The sequence below is a fragment of the Rattus norvegicus genome, chromosome 16 (assembly GCF_036323735.1).
Source record: "Rattus norvegicus strain BN/NHsdMcwi chromosome 16, GRCr8, whole genome shotgun sequence".
NCBI classification, from domain to species: Eukaryota; Metazoa; Chordata; class Mammalia; order Rodentia; family Muridae; genus Rattus; species Rattus norvegicus.
The window spans coordinates 61416529-61436925 of record NC_086034.1 but is presented as its reverse complement, the minus strand read 5'-3'; the positions used below and the strand labels follow the sequence as shown (position 1 = coordinate 61436925).

Below are 20397 nucleotides of genomic sequence, written 5' to 3'. Positions count from 1 at the left end.
GTATGTCTGCTCTGTATTGCCCCATAAAGCCACACAATCCATCTGCTCTGAGATGCAATCCGGTGACTAGAATCATACCCCAGAGCTTTGAACTCAGCACAGCCCATCGTCTGTAACAGGGATCCGTTTGTTTCATTTATCACCTGATATCCGCACTATTTGTTTCCTTGAAAACGTTAATCAATTTTTGGAATAAAAACTGTCCATCTAGCATGCTTGTTGTGGTGTGTCATTGCCCTGTGGATGTGGTCCTATCATTAAGACTTTTCATTCACAGTTCTGACTCCTGTTTCCTTCCACACCAAATTTGCAGCTCCTCATGGCGTTTTGTCTCAAATGACAGAGATTGTTCATAGCACAACCTTGCATTTTCTGTACAATTCTTCCATCTTCAATTCAATTATTACTTTTAATGCCTGGATATCGTATCTGATCTGGACAAGCAACTTAGAATCTACCTAAAGGGAGGGACTTACGTTCTCGATAAGTGATCACTTTGTCTTTTTGTGGTGTTGTTGATCTTGGGCAGAGAAATAAACAAACCAACATGAAAGCACTTAGGAAAAACATTTCCTTTCCTCTAAACTAATTTCAATCAGATATATAAAAGTATGAAAATGGAAATTAGTGGATCTTATACAATTTTCCACATATGTGTGACCTGTGTAATTTTTAAATTGGGTTAGCTGTACTTAGCTATGTAGAGAATTCTTTTTCTATGGTGAAAACTTTCCAAATTTTGCCTTCAGGCCTTCTGAAATATTTATATAGTTATTGTTATCTATAGTGATCCTGTTGGGCACCAGCAGTCTTCCCAAAAACTTGTGTTGTTTTCTGACTATAACAGCACAGGCCGATTAACTTTTAGAAGAGCCAGTCTACAGTTCCCAAGAGACAGGTAAAGAGGGGCTGCTTTCATTCTAATGTTTAAAGCGAACATCAAAGCAACAAGAATTTGGAGGTCTATTTAAAAGTGTCTTCAGAATGAGTACATTTAAGTAGAAAGTAGAAGGAGCTTATTGGATACAGTTTTGAAGAGGTATCAGGGTTTCCAAAGCTTGGAATTTCTCATGAAGCAGCTCAGCCTGTCTCCTGGAACCTGATTCAAGTGACTACAAAGCTGAGGGTCAGCCCTGCTTGGAGACTCACCTCTCCTTCTGTGGACTGTAAATGCAGCTCCTTCCTGCAGGTAGCCTTGAAGTCACCTGCAGCAGCACTCACCTGGACCCCACGTGGAGCCTCCATTATCAAGGATCTGGTAGGTGATTCAAGCCTAAAGGAGAGCAAAATATCATTTATGAAAGAGAAAAGTTAGAAGGAACTGAACAAAAAAAGCATTGGTGAACCAGATTTAACTATCTTTACACTGTCAGCATAAGTATAGGCATTCACATTTTGTTACAATGATTTCAAGCCCAGTTAAGTTTTAAACAATCTCTTTCATTACTTTATCTATTTTTTTTGGCTCATTATAAAATCTTCATTTGTTCTTATCAATTATTTACTCTCATGTATAAGACTTTAATAACATTTCCCTATGCTGGTTCTTTCTATCATGCTCAGAAAGTAGGCCATCATGAGTTTACATGCTTAAATCTTTAATATACTATCAATATTCATGATGGGGTTTTAATAAATAAATTGGGATAATTTGACACGTACGTAATTTTCAGTAAAGAGTTCCAGTTTTGCGAACATAAAAACCCGATGGAAATCATTATTATTGTGGTCGTTAATGCGATCCTTCAAGAGGGCGCCCTCGAACTTTTGTAAACTTTAAAATTTTCAAAGTGTGCATTAAAAATCTGGAAATGAGCATAGAAGCATCATAGTTTTCATGTTGAGTGACCGTCAATGCTTCACCGCTATGGTCTCAGAATAAATGACAGCAGTTTGTGGAAGGAAATTAGCATGGGGAAAAGTCATCAGGATGTAGTTATGAAATTCCAAGCAGGAGAAGTTGGTGGATGCCAGCTGGATTTGTGTTTGTTTGTTTTTGTAAGCTGATCTGTTGCTGATGGAGCTGCCTCATTTCTCTTCATCACAGGGCACCAGGAAAAGGCTTTTCTCCGTCTTGCCATCACCATGATCCAGAGTGACCTTATCCCTCTGAGACAAGACCCAGAGCTGTTTGCAGAAAGAACTTCATGAAATGCATCTCTGAAAAGCAACGTCTCAGCAGAGAAACCACACATACAGGCTTGAAGGTGAGATCTAAGAAGACATTCCCCTCTACATTTAGAAAGGATTTCTACAATGGTAAATATTGATTTTATTTTATCTTAGGAAAATGACCTTGAACCTTTATCTCTATGGCTTACTTTAGCATCTAAAGCTCTAAGTCTTTAAAAAAAATCTGTTTATAATCTGTGCTTATATTTTCTTGTTTAAATAAAAACAGACCAAGAAATTCAGAGTCTCATTATTTGGTAGAACCTACTACTAACCTTTTCCACACATTATCCAAAACATAAAATCTGAATTTTGAAGTCGTATTTCAGAATCCTTACATACAATGTCTCACTGCCTCAAGGAGGAATCTGTGGCCAATGCCATATTAAGTTTTGTTAACCCTCTCATTATTGAACTCACTCATGGCTGGTATGATCGAGTCATTCTCATAGCAGTCTGATAAGAACATACTTAAAAATATGTTAATATCTTAAGACAGATTATCACTCCAGTGTTCAATAAAAGGTAACATTGTACACATTTAAATAGAAGGAAAAACAAACTAATTTTGCCCAGTAATCGAGTCAACCTATTTCTGAAAAGTCAAGTTTATTTCTCATATATTCAATAGCCAATTGTGCAGATAAGATTTACGAAGGCTTTATTTATGCTGTGTTTGACATTTAGTAATAACATGAAACACATTGAGAATGCTGAGTGCTTCAGATTAATCTATCAAATGATTAATCAGGAAATGATTGTAATAGATTGATTTTATGCATCAAATATACTCATGGCTGACCTACCCTAAAGTACTATTGATTTAAGGTTCCTCTGCCCAAAATATGTAAAGATGGGGGCTCAGGGATGTCAGCTAGAGGCAATGTCTCGGTTCATCTGCTCTGAATCGACAGTGTTTACTTTTTGAACCAAGCAATTTCACATCTGTCTTAAAGATTCAGCTTAGTCTGAACAACTTACAGAACTTCCATAATGGTAGCCCGTAGGAACGTTATTGACCCAGAGTTAAATGACCTTGGGCTATATTTAACTCCCTTAGTAGCCAATCACTGTCGGTCTCCGTGTACTTCCTAAGGTCATCATGACTATCAGGTAAATAGTTTTGGAAGTGCCTAGTTTTCCAGCAATGCTCAAAGTAAGACTGCCATGAGATGGCATCTCAAACCTGTGACAAATTTCCCCATTCGCTGCACCCATCAGACTGAGCCTTCAACTAGTGTTATCTGGAAGGTGCTTTGACTTTCTTCCATCCAATAACAATAACGACAGCAACAACACTCCACGAAAGCATTTCCACATTTAAATATGGGGTTTGGGTGAAGTTTGAGTCCATACTCCCAGATTATTGTCACTTATATTTAGATAAATGCGAATGCTCCCACTTCTTCTTGAAAGGGGGGAAAATATCCATAGGAGGGGATATGGAAGCAAAGTTTAGAGCAGCTACTGAAGGAATAGCCATTCAGAGCCTGCCCCACATGTGGCCCATATAGATACAGCCACCAAAACTAGATAAGATTGATGAAGCTAAAAAGTGCATGCTGAAAGGGACCAGATATAGATCTCTCCTGAGAGACACATCCAGAGTATGTCCAATACAGAGGTCAATGCTAGCAGCAAATCACTGAACTGAGAACAGGACCCCGTTTGGGGGAATTAGAGGAAGAATTGAAAGAGCTGAAGGGGCTTGAAACCCCATAAGAACAGCAATGCCAAATAACCAGAGCTTCCAGGGACTAAACCACTACCAAAAGACCATACATGGACTGACCTAGGGCTCCAACTGCATATGTAGCAGAAAATAGCCTTATTGGGGCACCAGTAGAAGGGGAAGCCCTTGGTCCTGCCAAGGTTGGACCCCCAGTGCAGGGAAATATGTCAGGGGGTGGGACAGTAAGGGGGTGGGATGGAGGAAACACCCATATGGGGGAGGGGGAGGGGGAGGGGATGGGGGCTTATGGACAGGAAACCAGGAAAGGGAAAACCATTTGAAATGTAAGTAAAGAAATATATCTGATAAAAAAATAAAAAAAATATCTTATTTTCCTTGGGGTGAGAGATGAGTTTTGTGTTGTTGCTATAAGCTTTGAGTAACATGGTATGTCAGTGTGTGACTAGCCAGTCATAGGGTTGTACTTTGTGCTTTTTCCTTCCTCATTTTGTCTCCCTCCTCTCCTGTCTCTTTCTGTGTCACCTCTCTCTCTCTCTCTCTCTCTCTCTCTCTCTCTCTCTCTCTCTCTCTCTCTCTCTCTGTATCACTCTGTGTGTGTCCCTCTTCCTCCCCCTTCTCACTCTGTTTCTCTCTTTGTCTATTTCTCTATATTTCACTATCCTTGAATCCTTCCCCACGACCTCTTACCTATTGGGTGTTCACATCCACTTCATGAGCAAAATGCCACCACAAATGACATAGAAACTGATAGAGATCATTTGGATTTCCTGAATTTACAGACTTGTTAGAAAATCGAATAGAGACATTTTGCTGTAGTGAAAATAACTTTGGACAAAAATAAAAGAGTGGCTATTGGAAAGAAATGGACAATAATTATTTACTTCTACCTGCTAACGATCGCTTGATTATTCATAGAACAGAAAGCTACAGAGGGATTATGGTTAAAGAGTGTTCTGTGTTCTGCTACCTAAGGTCAAGGTTGAATGGTAGGATGCCTGTTTGTTATATGTCAGTAGTCTTGGAAAAGGAGGTAGATCTCTCAGACTAGTTGAGGGTATAAGCTTCAAAGAGTAACAAACTAACTAACTAACTAACTAACTAACTAACTAACTAACTAACTAACAAAACAAAACAAAACAAAAAAATCAACCAAAAATAGAAAAAAATAATTAAAAAAACAAAAAACAAGAGAAATCCATGGTGAATGAAGTCTGAGAGAAAGTTGAGAACCTTTTAACAGCCTTGGATCTATGAGGCTCCCATTGACCAAATACCAACAGAAAAGCTTTTTGGAACAGTGACTCAAGTCGAGGGAAAAATGAAATTTACTGGGCTTAGGGCAAGGAAGATTAAATTTGTAAATTATGTTATATGAGATGATTTTCATTTTATCAGCAACAAGATTTTTTCTGAAGACATGTAATTGCTAAATATTTGATTTATGCATTACCTGGTATGTTCAACATTAACAAATGGTAGGAATTTTGCAGTACTGCCAAACTGCCTAAGTGCCAAGTAATTAAGACTTTGAATTAAATAAGTCTCTCTTGTATGCTTTGCTAGTATTGATATAATTAAATGTAATAATTGTAAAAAAAATGCAAGTGTTTTTAAAGTAACATTCTGTTTCGAATAACAAGCAGTGATTAAACAAGTAATATACACAAATAGTTTCAAACTAATTACAAAAACTGAATTTAGTTAAAGAGTATATATATATATATGTATATATATATATATCTTAAACATCCTGATAAGCTTTCCTGAATAACAATAAATACATAAAAATAAAATTTCATGGGGAAAAATCATATAATAACATATTAACCTTACATATGGATCTAGAGCCTAAACAATTCAAATTACAACTGGCACTTTTGTGAGTGGGAAAATTTCATTTTGAACATATACAGAGTATCTGAGTTACCTATCTTCTGTTTTTGTCATTGTATGGATGTCATAAAGGCGCAAGTCCTTCAACTGTCTGGAGTGACTCATTGTCTCTTATATCTTGTGTTAGATAGAGAAATCAGTTCTCTGCTCTATCCACTGAGTGCTGTCCGTCAGGTAAACCACAAGAAGAATAAGTTTTTCATATTTTGGCTATAATTAGACAAACACTGCAATTAAGCTAAAGTTTCTCCACACTTTCCAAGAGTCTGCAAAGTACGTTATTGAACAAATAGATTTAGACAAAGTTTCCAAGATTTGAAGTAAGAAACATGTAACCAGCCACGGCAGCTTATTAAAATAGGCTGGACGATGTGTAATTATGCATTCCCTTCATTATTTCAAAATGATATTTCCCAGGCACTTCTAGGAGGTATGATATTAATAACAGGACAAAATAGAAAAAAAAACCGTTGATTGCATTGAACGTGCTACTGCAAATTCTATTGTCATGCCAATTACTCTCAAAGAGCAAAGCAGGAATTGAAGCAGAAACTAGTGAAAATTAATTACTGAGTGCAAAAGTCATATCAATATAATGAGAGAATTCAACACAGGGATTGAAATAAGAGGCTATGATTTCTTTCTACTTCAAATATCAGTTGCTGTTAAATTCTCTAGTGATCAACCATCTACTTATAGCTTAAAGCACTTTAAAAACAGAATGTGGTAGTTCTAGCAATATGAAGTTATATTTCCATTTCTTTCATAGTGGGTTATCTATATAATTAAAGTAATGTAATACAAACTAATTTCAATGCTGGAGCATTACTGTAGAGTTAAGCTATAATTACTACACCGATACTAAAGCCTAGGTGCTCTAATTATCCATATGTTACCTAAAACACCCTTAAATATTATGGTGATTGGTTCTCAGGATTATTATGCTAGTGCAAGCAATCTTGACAAAGTACAGTGTTAAAAAATTGAAAAACTGACTACAGAGCTGCGGTACCGACACAGACAGAAGCGACACAGCACAGCAGTCGGTACAGCGAAGTAAAACCAATTTCACAAACAGATTGTTTTATTGTACAAACATTTGACCTTCACCAGGGCAAGGAAGCTACCTAGAGAAGAAAGCAATATGTTTATAGCAAATAATACTAGAATAACTGGATATTTGTATGACAGAATAAACTTCGGTTTCTACCACACAGTACCACAGAATAGCTGAAATCATAAGGCTTTTCAATGAAAATACCTTTGGTAGCTTGAGAGATTAAAAGTGTCACAGGCCATACGTGTCATGATTAGTGCATAATTAAATATGTGATCATATTGTAATTGTAATGTAAAGGTTTATATTAAAATATACTTTCTAAATAACCCCCAATAAAATGAGTACATAATGGACTGAGAAATAATATGCATAACATAATATATCACAGATGCTACCAAGATATTTAGAAGGTCCCCTAATATTTATCGAATATGTGAACACATCAGGAAAGATTCATGGTTGTCAGATATGTGCATGAAAGGGAGCCATGTTATTAGCCACTGGGAAAAGGGGATAACATTTAAAATGTAAATAAATAAAGTATCCAATTAAAAAAAAGGCCGATGGAGAATAAAATGACTCAAAATGGCCACCCCCCCAAAAAAAATAAAACAAAACAAAACAAAACAAGGCCATTGGATGATAGCAAACAGAACAGAAACAGCCCTAGCATGTCTAAAATTGCTAGCACCAAGTGTTGGTGAGACTGGACAGCAACTGACTAATTTTTTTGATGGAAAAACAATAAACATTGTAACAAATACCTAGGCATTTTGTCATAATACCTAACAAACACAAACGCCATACACAATAATAAAACACACACATATATACCTTTATCAATATTTTGCTGTACTTAATAGTATTTTTCCTACATGAGTCTCTAATATGAAGTAATAACATCTAAAATTAAACGAAAAACAAAGGCTTTAAGTGGGAATCTAAAGTTTTCATGAAACCTAGTATAAAACTCAGAATATATTATATAATCATTAAATCTGCTGAATAAACTGTAGAAATCACATTTTTTGAGCGTATATTTATACTTTATTGTATCCTATGAAGACTTATTCTTGAGAACAACATTATGTCTGTGCACTGCTTTCTTATGCAGCCAACCCATTTGACTTGCTTGATTAGCGTTCATCAGCCAAGAGTACTTTCTGTTGCCCGGAATTGAAAATTGACAGCAATATATGTCAAGGTCTCAGAGACTCTGCTTTAAATTTTGTATGCACATGAATAATTAAATAGCCCAATTATCACCGCACTTTGCTTCTGCTTCCATTTTGAAATTTAAATTAGTAACATTCATCTTAGGAGTAGTCAGTTTATTTTGGCAGTAGATGGTAAGTCAAGCCTATCCAATATTAAAGTAATGGATGGTCAAAAGAGAAAAATTAGAAACATCAAATACAACCTGTAATTTATTTCACACTTCCATTTGTAAATGTTGAGACATTTGCAGACCACTTAAAGCCATAGGTGGTGCTATTCCTATAGTGATCGATTTTTCATAAGATGATACAACATACATACATATATATATATATATATATATATATATATATATATATACACATAGTAAAATGAAAGAACCAAGATGCTTATCTTAGGACTATGAAACTAACAAATGAATCCCTTCTAATATGTGTCTTTTATATTTAGGTATATCCTAATTATACACACATGGTTGAATGACAAATTTCAATTAATTTTAATACTTAAATGGAAAGAAAAACACATGTCTACTACAGAGTACTAGGAATATTTGTTGACGTGAAAATACTGTGCATTGCAGAAATCAGATTAAATACAGCCAGGCTATAATGCCTTCACTGTTTCTCCATGATGGCAACACCACAAGTCATTTCTTCTCCGTTTTATGTCATGATTGTCTGGGAGCCTTCTGCTTTGGAAAGGGATACCTGCACATCTTCTAACTGGAATCCCTTGACCAACAGATTTGTAGGTCTACCTTCTCCCTACTATTCAGTCCTTTTCACCATTCTAGAAGTCAGCTGTGTTTATATTTAATTTGAGTAAGAACATGGACTTATTGTACATGGAAACTAAGACTGGTCTACAACAACCGGCATTAATGATATTCATGTGCACCCTGAGGAGATTATATTTCTTACACCACATTAATTTAGTCACCATCTCATTATTTAAAGTCATCTTGCTACAATTATTAAAGCTGACAGTTATCTATCACACTATAACATACAGGATGCATTACTGTTTGTTAAAATACTAAGAATAAGCAAGGAATGTGCGGAACCTGCAGACCAGACATCTTATGTACTATCTTACGTGGAGAACAATCATAGTTATACCAAAAATTCTACATTCCTAAAGGTAGTGTGGTGTGTGTGTGTGTGTGTGTGTGTGTGTGTGTGATTTACGTGTTTGTAGCATACCTAGTATGCATGAACATATATGTATGTATGTATGTATGTATGTATGTATGTATGTATATGCTCACACATACATTTGAACACACATTTATGGAAGAAAGAGAGGATTATTGAGTGTTCCGTTCAGCCACTTATTGTTTTTTTCCGAGACAAACCCTCAAGACTAAAAGTATGTTTAAAAAATGTGGCTTATGCACCGCCTTTAACACTACCAATCTATCCAGTTTTTGCATATAAGGTGTACCTATTAATTTGTGTGAAATTAAAAATTAAGAAATTAATGACTTCCTGGTAATATTCAATAGATTATTGAATCTATGTTTCTTGATTAGACAGAAGAAAAGTAAAAAAAAAAAACATTACCACAAATTCTGAAAAATTGTTATTGTAAAAGTGTTTGTTTTTTGTATTAAATGTTTTAACTCATTCTGCACATGTGAGAGAAGGTTCTCTGCGAGCCTCTGAAAGAGAAACCTGGACATCATCCCAGCCACAACCCTCCGTTTTCCATCTTTCCTGCCTGCACGGCAGTGCAGAGCTTGCGGAAGTGGCCAGCACATGTTTGGTTTAATGTGAGGCATATGCCGGGAAAGAGAACCCGTACCCTACCCTGCCGGAAGGGCAGGGACACGAGAAGGCATAGTCCAGAGACCTATGATAGAACCAAACACAACTGGGAAAAAATCAGTGATATTCTGCTATACTCATAGACCTTGCCAAATTCGAAACTATACTTGTAGTCTTGTCCAATTCTCATTAGAGAGGCTTCCTCTGGCAGCAGATGGGAGCGTGTGCAGAGAACCACAGCCAGACATTAGGCAGAAATGAAGACAGAGCCTAAATTGGAGGTCTCCATTGTGTCCCTTCATTGGAGTATGGGGATTCCACAGAAGAGCGGGAGGAAAGACTGCAGGAGTCAGACGAAGTGGAGGACATCAGGAGAATGCGACCTACTGCATCAACTAAGCAGCGTGAATATGGGCTCACAGAGACTAAAGGGGCCCTGAATGGGTCTTCTCTAGGTTCTGCGTATATGTTAGGCCATTAGCTTGGTGTTTTTGTGAGAGTTGGAAGAATAAGAGCAGGTGTATTTCTGACTCTTTTGCCTCTCTTGAGACTCTTTTCATCCTTTTGGGTTGCCTTGCCCAGCCTCAATATGAAGGCTGTTTTTCACTAACTCGGCTGTTGGTCATTAACCCCCAGGAACTTCGCATAGTTTCTTGTCTAGTTCTGTAGTTTCTTGAAGACCTGCTCTTCCCTGAAGAGGAAATGGAGGGAGAATGTATATGGGAAAGAAGATACATGGAGGGGGAGGACTAGGAGGAATGGAGTGAGGGCAAAATATGGGATGCATTGTATAAGAGAGGAAATTTTTATTTTTAAAAAATTAACTCTATTTGTGGGGCAATAAAATCTGTGTCAGGAAGCTTGGTATGGTAGAGCAGGTTGAGACCTGGAGACTTGGTGGACACACACCTGAGGCTTAGGCAACTCCCCGCTCCGTGCCAGATTCCCGGCCTGGAACATGTGCCACATTCTCCACATAAGAAAACATGACCTGTGGTCATGTAGACCAGAGCAGAGTTCTCCGTGCTAATGAGATACCTATAGGCACTGAGGCTTAGCCAATAAGCTTCCTTCCCCAGACCTTCCTCCCTGCAAAGGGTATTTAAACTCAGGTCCACCCTAAGAAGTGGATATGGTACAATATGTATCCATTTTCTACAATGAACAGCCAGGAAACGATGTGGATAAACACGGACTGTTTCTTTCATGTACCACTGCCATGGGGAACACTCAGAAGGTCTTCGCCTACAGAGCCATAGCTGAACCTACCGTAGTAGGCCTCTCTGCACTTGCAGCCTGCATCCACCAAGCTAAGGACAATCATCACTGGGACAAGCAGTAGTCCCACCCCATCTCCCCGTGCTCCCCTGCCCAAAGCTAGATGCTGTCCCTACCCAGCATGCAGAACTCCCACCCCCCACCACCTCTGTTCTTCCACAACTCCCAGCAGCGCCTGGATGTCCAAAAAGCCCGAAACCCCCGAACCAACTCGGGCTTTCTCGTGTCTCACATTGTGTTGGGTCTTGGCGCTTCCCTGAAGCCCAGCACCCACTTTGCAGGTAGTATGGGATAAGTGCAGTCAAACTCTCTCCACGTTCTGCCTCCCGAACTGGCCACGCCCAGCAGCAGGGCAGATGTGTATTTTCTGTTTTCTATTGACCATATTTCTGATATGCAATGACAAAAGCTAAATAATGACTTAAGAAATAAAGAGTGTATGTGGGGGGGAGCATATGTATTTGTAGTATATGTACTGTGCCAGCATGTATGTGTGTACTCACATAGACATTTATGCACACATGTGTAGAAACTAGAGAAGATCACTGGGTTCTTATCACTTACTGCTCTATCACTTAATGCTTTATTCCGTGAGACAAACCCTCTTCTTGAACCTCTAACTAGGCTGGTGGCTAGAAAGTCACAAGCTCTTCCTAACCCCACCCCTTCTCTCCCACAACACTGGGGACACAAACATGTTCTATGTCATGAATAGCTCCTACACAAATATAGTTTTGTGTACTCATATCCTTTGGTGAACATGTCCGGGACTTGCACTGAACCATCAAGAGATTCTGTCTCCTAAATACTTATCTAACAGCAGTGATTTCAATGTGCACTTTCTTTGTGTCATTATTGTTGCCTTTTATGAAGCCACTGCAACAGATACATTTTGGAGTATAATTTCCCTAACAGAATTTAAGGAACCCATCTTATTTCATCAAATGATAATTTATTTGTTAAGAATGTGCAGCTCAAGGGGAGGCGCCAGGGCCTGGCATTACTACTGAGGCTATGGAGCGAAAGACCCAACAAGCAGCTGAGCGAGTCAGATGCAGATATGTGTACTTGCAACGAATAGAAGCTGCTGACCCCTGTGTTTGAATTAGGGAAAAGCTGGAAGAAGCCGAGGAGGAGGGCGACCCTGTAGGAGGACTGGCAGTCTTAATTTAACCTGAACCCCTGAGATCTCTCAGTCACTGGATTACCAACTAGGCAGTATACACCACTTGATATGAGGTCCCTAACACATATACCGCAGAGGACTGCTGGGTCTGTGATCAGAGAAGGTGCACCTAATCCTCAAGAGACTGGAGGCCCCAGGGAGTTTAGAGGTCTGGTGTGGTGAGTGGAGTGGGGACATCCTCGTGGAGACAGTGGGGGAGAAGTGTAGGGGGTGGGATGGGGGTATGAAATGTGGAACAGGTGGAAGGTGAACCCAGAGAGGAATAAAATCTGGAGTGTAAAAATAAAAAAGAATGTCTATTGAAGTAGTTATGAATATTCTTTTTCTTAATAATTTTTAATCAAAGTTGTCACGATTGTCTTGAGAGATATCTCCATTATGTTGGTACCTCACAGTGTACCTTTACATGGCCTCGATGCTCTTAGATACAATGCAGCACTGGGGAGTTTAGACTGCAGTACCATGGCAGTGCCAAGCATGTCTATGTGTTGATTGTATTGTCTGTCTGTCTCTTCATTCCCCTCCTTCATATGCCTGGATCCTTTCCTATTTTCTCTTGGCTTTTCTTACTCTATCCCACTTATGCCTGATTTATTTATATCCTGAATCTCATCTATGTCTAATTTTCCAGAATGCCTAATTTAAACAGTACTCTTCTAAACCTGAACTTCCCTGATAGCTGCCTCTTTTCATTTTTAAAACTCTTTGTCTTGGGGTTGGGGATTTAGCTCAGTGGTAGAGCACTTGCCTAGCGAGCGCAAGGCCCTGGGTTCTGTCCCCAGCTCTGAAAAAAAGAAAAGAAAAAAAAACTCTTTGTCTTTAGTGTATATGTGTGTGTGTGTGTGTGTGCATGCATATATATGTGCTGTTCTGTGTGTATGTGTGTGCTGTACTGTGTGTGTATGTGTGTATGTGTATTTGTTTGTGTATGTGTGCTGTGTGTGTGTGTGTGTGTGTGTGTATGTGTGTGTGTACATGTCATATATGTTTAGGAAAACAAATAAGTTAGAGTAACTCACTACCTTGAGTCAAATGTCTGGTTAATATAAAATTATGAGATGGTGATTTTTTTTTGTACAAGTTCTTAGCACAAGCACATTTTAACTTATTCATGTGTCAAAGGTAGTACAATATGAGAAGAACCACAGTGTAGAAGAAGCACTCACCTGAGGTCTTGAGATGGCTCTGCTCTGACGTGAGGTGTTTCCACAGAGTGCCCAAATACTGCTCCTTCAGTCCCTGTGGGCAGCATGAACATAGCCATCAACATAAGCAAGTCCGTCACATGCAGTATCTTTCATCCAAATCTGTGTATTAAATATTCTTCCCTCAACTGAAAACAGGAGCAGATTAATTAAAAACTTAACATTGGACAAGGAGTTCAAGACAGAGATGAGCCAAGGAAGGAGATTCTGAATATCCCATGTTAAATACTTTTAAGATTACATTATTACTGCTTTAGACAAAGATAATTCACCTTCTGTTCTGATCAAAGAACAAAGACCCATCTCTTTCATTGCTTTATTTCACAGCTAAGTGGATTTAAGAAAAGGATAGGTTGAAACACTCAGGTCAGACATTCCATATCTCTGAGGGCATGATGAAACTGCCGATGGAGAGCTCAGGGCAACACAGTGTTAGACGTTTACAGAGAGGTTTCAAACAGGACTTAGCCATTCTCTATCAGAGAGCTTTACAGAGGTCGTCAGAAAGCAAACAACTCCATGATACTTGATTTTTGTGGAGTTAAGGCACTATCTAAAACCGAGACCCACTTTAATTCATTTCATTATAGCTGAGTTCATCTGAGGTCGTTGTTGTCTAAAGAGGTCAGGGACTCCAGCATCTTGTGCAGATGGTCAATTGACACCTCGTCTGAGCACACTTACTGACTCTTTTTGATTTTCCAGGCAACTAGAGCTTTTCTACAGCTTAAGTAAGAAATAGAGAGTATGCTTTTCTTTAAAAGTGATGTGCAGGCTTTTTTTTAAATGGCATAATGACAAAATCACTTTGTAAAATAATATTTATTCAAATGTTGTACATCTTTATCTCAGATTAGACTATTTTCTCTTGATCTCATCCTTCCTCAAGTGTCTTGATGTAAGAATGTCATGCTTGCTTCATAAATGTCATCAGCACTGTGTTGATAATACAATGGAATTCACAACTATTCATTGAAATTCAAAGAAATATGGATGCGCATACTGTGGATGGAAATATAAATCACGTCAGTTCTCCAAGCCCCAATAGCATTAAGTGGACATGGAAGCTAAGGTTTAAAATGTCTTATACTAACTTAACTGTAAGGGAAATGGGTTAGATCTACTTAAGGATCTTCTACAGTAAATATTAAGGCACACCTGAATATAGAGTCATGGAGGAAGGCTGCTTTCAAGGACTGAGATATACTTTCTTTCATATTATGGGTGAGAGTCAAAACTGTTAGGGTTTTCCATGGTAATCTCCTGCATTACAGATTTCCCTTCATGAAGTAAATGCTATTGGCATCTGCTTGTCTCTGCGCCTTAGTGGTTATTTTCCCTCCATAACAAAACGATTTGTAGGACACGCAGTGCTTGTATTATTTTTTATGATCTCCATTAATTTAGAACACTCATTTCCTTAAATGATTAATTCTTTTGATTCTCTGAATCTGCAAATTAAACATTTCTTATTATGGGTACTGAAAGGTAGCATAATGATTTTAGCTAAAGTAGTAATTCTGTGATTTGGATGGGAATGACATTTGAAGGAATATCCCCAGATAGACATTTACATATCTCAAGGAAAGGGACTGACCTTTTAATACAGACTGTCACATCCTGATAGGATAGCTATCCTTGTGCAAAGTTCAAATGCTAATCTCTGGTACTGTATAATTATGAAAACTTTCGGGACAAAGTGAAAGAAATATAATCAGAGAACAAACAGTTCACATCAATGTGCAGCACAGAATCTGTGTGAAAATCTGAAAATCTGAAAGCAAAAGTAAAAAACCACCAACACCCTAGTTTGTCATTGAGGATTAAATCTAAATTAACAAAAAGTAGAGGTAAAAGGGAGGGACATAGCAACAAACACCGAAGAAATCCATAGTCAGAAGGACATACTTAAAAAAACCTGTATTCTACCAAATTGGAAAATCTAAACATAGTGGACATTTTCTTGATATATAATTCCCAATGAAGTTAAATAAAAATTAGATGAGCAATTTAAACAGTCTGACAACTCCTAATGGAGTAGAAGCAGTAATTCAAGTTCTAATAACTAAAAAGGAAAAAGTAAACATGAAGCTCAGGTATAAATGATTTTAGTGCAGAATATTATCACATTTGCAAAGAAAGAGTGACACAGATATCCCTCAAGTTGTTTCACAAAATAGAAACAGAAGGGAGATTTCTGAATTTGTTTTACCCTGATATTCAAACCACAGGGAAGACACTGGGAAGAGAATTAATTACAGACCCATTTCCCTTATGAACATAGGTACAAGATTTTTCAATACAATAATTGGAAAATAAGTCAAAGAATATATCAAAAATCATTCACTCAGCTTCATCCCACAGATGTAGGATCTGTGTTCAGCATCTATGAATTGATAAACGTAATCTACCATATAATCAAATTGAAAGAAAAGAGCTACATGATCATTGTATTAGATGTGGAAAAGGCTCCTCACAAAAATCCAATACTCCTTGATGAAACTCCTTGTGAGATTAGGGATATAAGGAACAGACATCAATATAATAAAGGCAGTTTACAGCAAGCCCATACCCAATATCAATCTAATGGAGAGAAACTCAAAGAAATTCCACCAAAATCAGGAACAAGGCAAGGTCATCTACTCTCTCCATATCTATTCAAAAAGGTACTTGAAGTCTTAGCTAGCGCAGTACAAAATTTGAAGGTGATCAAGGTGATGATATAAGTTAGAAAGGAAGACGTTAGCATATCCTTATTTGAAGATGATATGATAGTACAAGTAAGTGACTCTAATAATTCCACCAGGAATCTCCTACAGCTGATAAACACTTTCAGCAATTGTCCTGCTACAGATTAACAACAACAACAACAAAAATAACTAACCTTTCTATATACAAATGAGAGACTAGGAAAGAAATTAGGGGAAAACATCTTTTATAATAGGCCGGAATAATAGAAAATAAATCAGGTATCTCTAATCAAGAAACTAATTTTTTTCATGATTAAAAACTTTTAAGACATTAAAGAAAGAAATTGAAGAGAATATCAGATGATGTAATGATCTCCTATGTTTGTGGATTGGTATTATTAACAAAGAAAAACGGCTATCTTACCAAAAGCAATCTACCCATAAAATGGAATTCCCACCAAATTTCCAACAAAAATCATCACAAATCTTACATGGATAATTTTCAGCTTCATTCAGAAACACAGAAAGTCAGTCTAGTTAAAACAATTCTGAATAAGTAAAAAAAATTGCTGGAGGTATCGTCATGACCAATATCAAGTTATACTAAGAGATATATGAATAAAACAGACACAAAGCAGACACACTGATCAATGGAAACACTCATTGGCAATAATCAATAAGCACTAAAATCATCTTGATATGTACCAGATCAAAACTGTGTAAACAAGGTACTCAGTATAAACATGAAAACATTACTTAGAATGTTATCCTTTATTCACCTCTAAGAAAACAATTAATGAAATATAAATAATATTTCAATTAAATATATCTCTTTTTGCTCCTTCTGCTTCTCTTCCTTTTCCTACTTCTTTCTCTTCCTTCTTCTTTGAGGACAGGGTCTTCCTGTTGAGTTCTGGCTGACATGGAGCTCACTGACTATAACATTCTGGCATATCATAGAGGTTCACAAGTTCTGTCTCCTAAGGCTTAGGATTAAAGGGAGAACCACTAAACCATCAATCATTGTACCGTTTGGTAGGGTTATCTTTATTCTCTCTATCCTGAATGTATTTTCTATAATCATTATTCATTATCTAGTCATTGAATTACATATTTTTACAGATGATCAAGCAAAAGTGTTCTACAGAGAGAGTAATAGAAATAGTGGTGAGGGGCATATAGCTAAGTGGAAGAGAAAGGTTGGGGCACCTCAGTCCTCACTTTGGAACTTAAACAATACAGGACATGTCTAAATTGTATTTGTATTTGTCCTTCTACCTGTCAAGGGGAACTTCTGGTCTTTAGCTTTTCAATATAACAACAATGACTCTGAATATTTTTAACTTCTTTTATGAATGGAGACAAAGAAATTGCTTTTTCCACACAATTTGAATTTAGCACCCATGCGGCGCTTCTCCTTATAGCCTCTAGTGTCTTGAGTCAAGGAAAGTAAGAATAGGATGTTATTCATTTACTCTCTTTCCAAAGCCAATCACAGTAGTCGTTAAGATGGGCTCTCATTTATAACATTAGATTCTAGATAACATGAATTTTCAGGCACTTTCTGTCTAACAATTAGTGTTTTAATATTAAAACTTCAAAACATGAATACTGTGTCTATTTTTATTACTTTTATTCACAAGTGAGAAAATGAATTTGCACCTACAAATGGAGAGACATTCACTATACTGGGAAATGGATGGAATAATCATATTAGAAAAATATTAGCTAAGTTATATTTTCTCTATTTAAATGAATTCCTCTAACTGTAAAGACATCTTCCTTTAAAGAAAGGTACAGTGAGGCTGAGAGGTAAGGGATGATTAGCAGGGCTCCAACTGGGGAAAAGCAAGGATAGCCAACAGAGGAGAGAGTAACAGAAGGTTGTTTAGTAAAGCCTCAGTGAATTGTACTATTTTATATTTATGTAAAATTTCACTATATATACATATGAAAGCAAGTTATATGTGAACACATATGGGTACACACACAAACATACATGTTTTATACAATAAATACATAATATAATAAATATACATGTAATTTTTATATGTATGTATTATATATACCTTGAAGGAAGTTATATCATTTAGGCTGACAGTTCTCAGAAAAACTCAAGAACCATAGATCGGGGGCTACACAAAGAAATTTTCTTTCACATGGTTGGTTGGTTAGGTCCATGGGACCTACAACAATGAAGATTACCAACAAAGCCCTTGGTTGTCTCTCAGAGGTTACGGTGGGCTTCTGAAGGTATCATTGAGGACATAGAACTTAAATAATTTGAGCTGTATTGGATCTGAAAGCATTTTTTTTGAGTTCTAGCTTCTGTGGGAGCAGAAAAGGTTATGTATGTTGCCAAGGTAGAGAAGCAATTAAATAGTCCTATGACACCAAGTAATTATATCTTCCAGTGTGGCAAGATACTGGTAAAGATACAGTAAGTGTCACATTTGGTGATAAGTGATAGCTTTACATTTAGACGTAAGGCCGCAGACCCAACAGGAAGGAAAACAAGCCTTGTGGCACAGAATCTAGTCAATTTCCCTAAGATCATGAAAGCCACGGACCTCAGGAAAGAAACCACAATTTGCTAAAACAGCATAATCCCTGACTACTTTTCCAACTGTATCCTCAATGACATAGGTAAGTACAGATACCACGATCTCATCAAAGACGCCTCTCTTTCCAGAAACTGGAAACTACCAAGGAGCAAAACACAACCGAACCCAAAGCAGAGGTGAACAAAGCATGTGGGTTCCAGCCCCAGTGGTTAAATCTACGTCACAAATCTTGCATCTATAACTCAAGGAATATTGCACAAGAAAGGGCAAAAGCAGCATGTAGCCTATGAAGTTGCATAAAGAATACCGAAGCAATAGCATTACTGGTGACACTGTGACATGAAAGGGAGAAACTCTTGTGATGTCACACCACTAGGCAAATAACTGGAGGGAACTAATGACTCCTGGGAGACAGAGAATTAGTCTCTTCCAGGAATGAGATTCCTCCTTATTGTTTGTTGAATGCAGACTAATCAGCCATGACACATATGCACACGAACAACAAAAAGGAGACTCAATAGGTTATATTTGTACATCTGTTCATATGTATACCTATACCCTAGTAATAACAACAACAATAATAGACTATAATAGAAAAGAGACTTTTAACTTGAAAGTATATGGGATGATGCACGGAAGGGGGTGGAGAGGAGGTAATGGGGAAGGTCTGGAGGAATGAGTGGAAGGAGATAATAATGCAAATCCATTTGAATTAAAATATTTTAAAAAGAAATACCAATCTTTTCTACATTTATTCCATCCTTTTTATATGTTCTCATAATATAAATGGTATTTTTACTCAAGCTACCCTAAAAACATATATGCATATAAATTTGTATATATATATAATATATATGTCACACATATTTAAACTTACTGATATCTTACCTGTATGACAATTGTAATTATGTTTTTACATCTTGATTCTGTTCAGTTTTCAATATTTCAGCAATCTAACCTAATACATTCTTAGTCTTCTTCCAGTTATCCACCTCCTACTTATCTAGAATACATTTCCCATGTTTTGCAAAAACCTTCACGTTCTTTATTGCCTATACACATTTAGGATGTGCCACAACTAATGCTCAGTTAGAAGCTCTCATATCAATTGTGAATGTTTATGTGTAGCAAACCTCCAAGAATTGTATGCAATCTTTATATGATGCTATACTCGAGTACAATACAGTGTCTTATGAATTGAAATAATTCATGAATATTGATAAGGAAAAATATTTTGAGGCTCTACTCTAAACTATGACCATGTTTGATTTTCCACAATTACAAAGACTAGGCTTATCAGAATAGATATGATAGAATAGATATGACAGTTCACTCTTTCTCATTCTTCGGAGAGTTTGCCTCTGAGTTTTAAATGGATCCCCTCTTAGTTGTTACCCTACTTATTGATTAAAATAATCCGGTTGAATGTTGTATGCATATGCAACACAAAAATAAAAAAGAAATGATTTTAAAATTGGAGGAGAATTTTGGTAGTTTGATGGAAACAATATCTAGAGGAAAGGAGAATGCTCACTGCACTCAAGGTGGTTCAGATAAAAGCACTCTGCATCATCTTAGGACTATTCCAAGGGGAGCCCATGATTCTTAGTGTAGGTCCATCTATGAGCATAACCCATCTTATTAGGTAAACCCAAAAGATATCCAAAGC

At 37.1% G+C, this 20397-nt stretch overlaps 1 protein-coding gene across 4 annotated transcripts in view; it reads right to left on the bottom strand.

Moving 5' to 3' along the window:
- Sgcz (sarcoglycan zeta) overlaps window positions 1-20397 on the bottom strand; it is a 1080539-nt gene that overhangs the window by 7331 nt on the left and 1052811 nt on the right. For all 4 annotated transcript variants that reach the window (NM_001108875.2, XM_039094728.2, XM_039094727.2 and 1 more), the window contains exons 6-7: window positions 13436-13508; window positions 1150-1273 (exon numbers count right to left, since the gene is read on the bottom strand). In NM_001108875.2, coding sequence (NP_001102345.2) covers window positions 1150-1273; window positions 13436-13508 — 197 coding nt within the window. The remainder of the gene's footprint in view (window positions 1-1149; window positions 1274-13435; window positions 13509-20397) is intronic.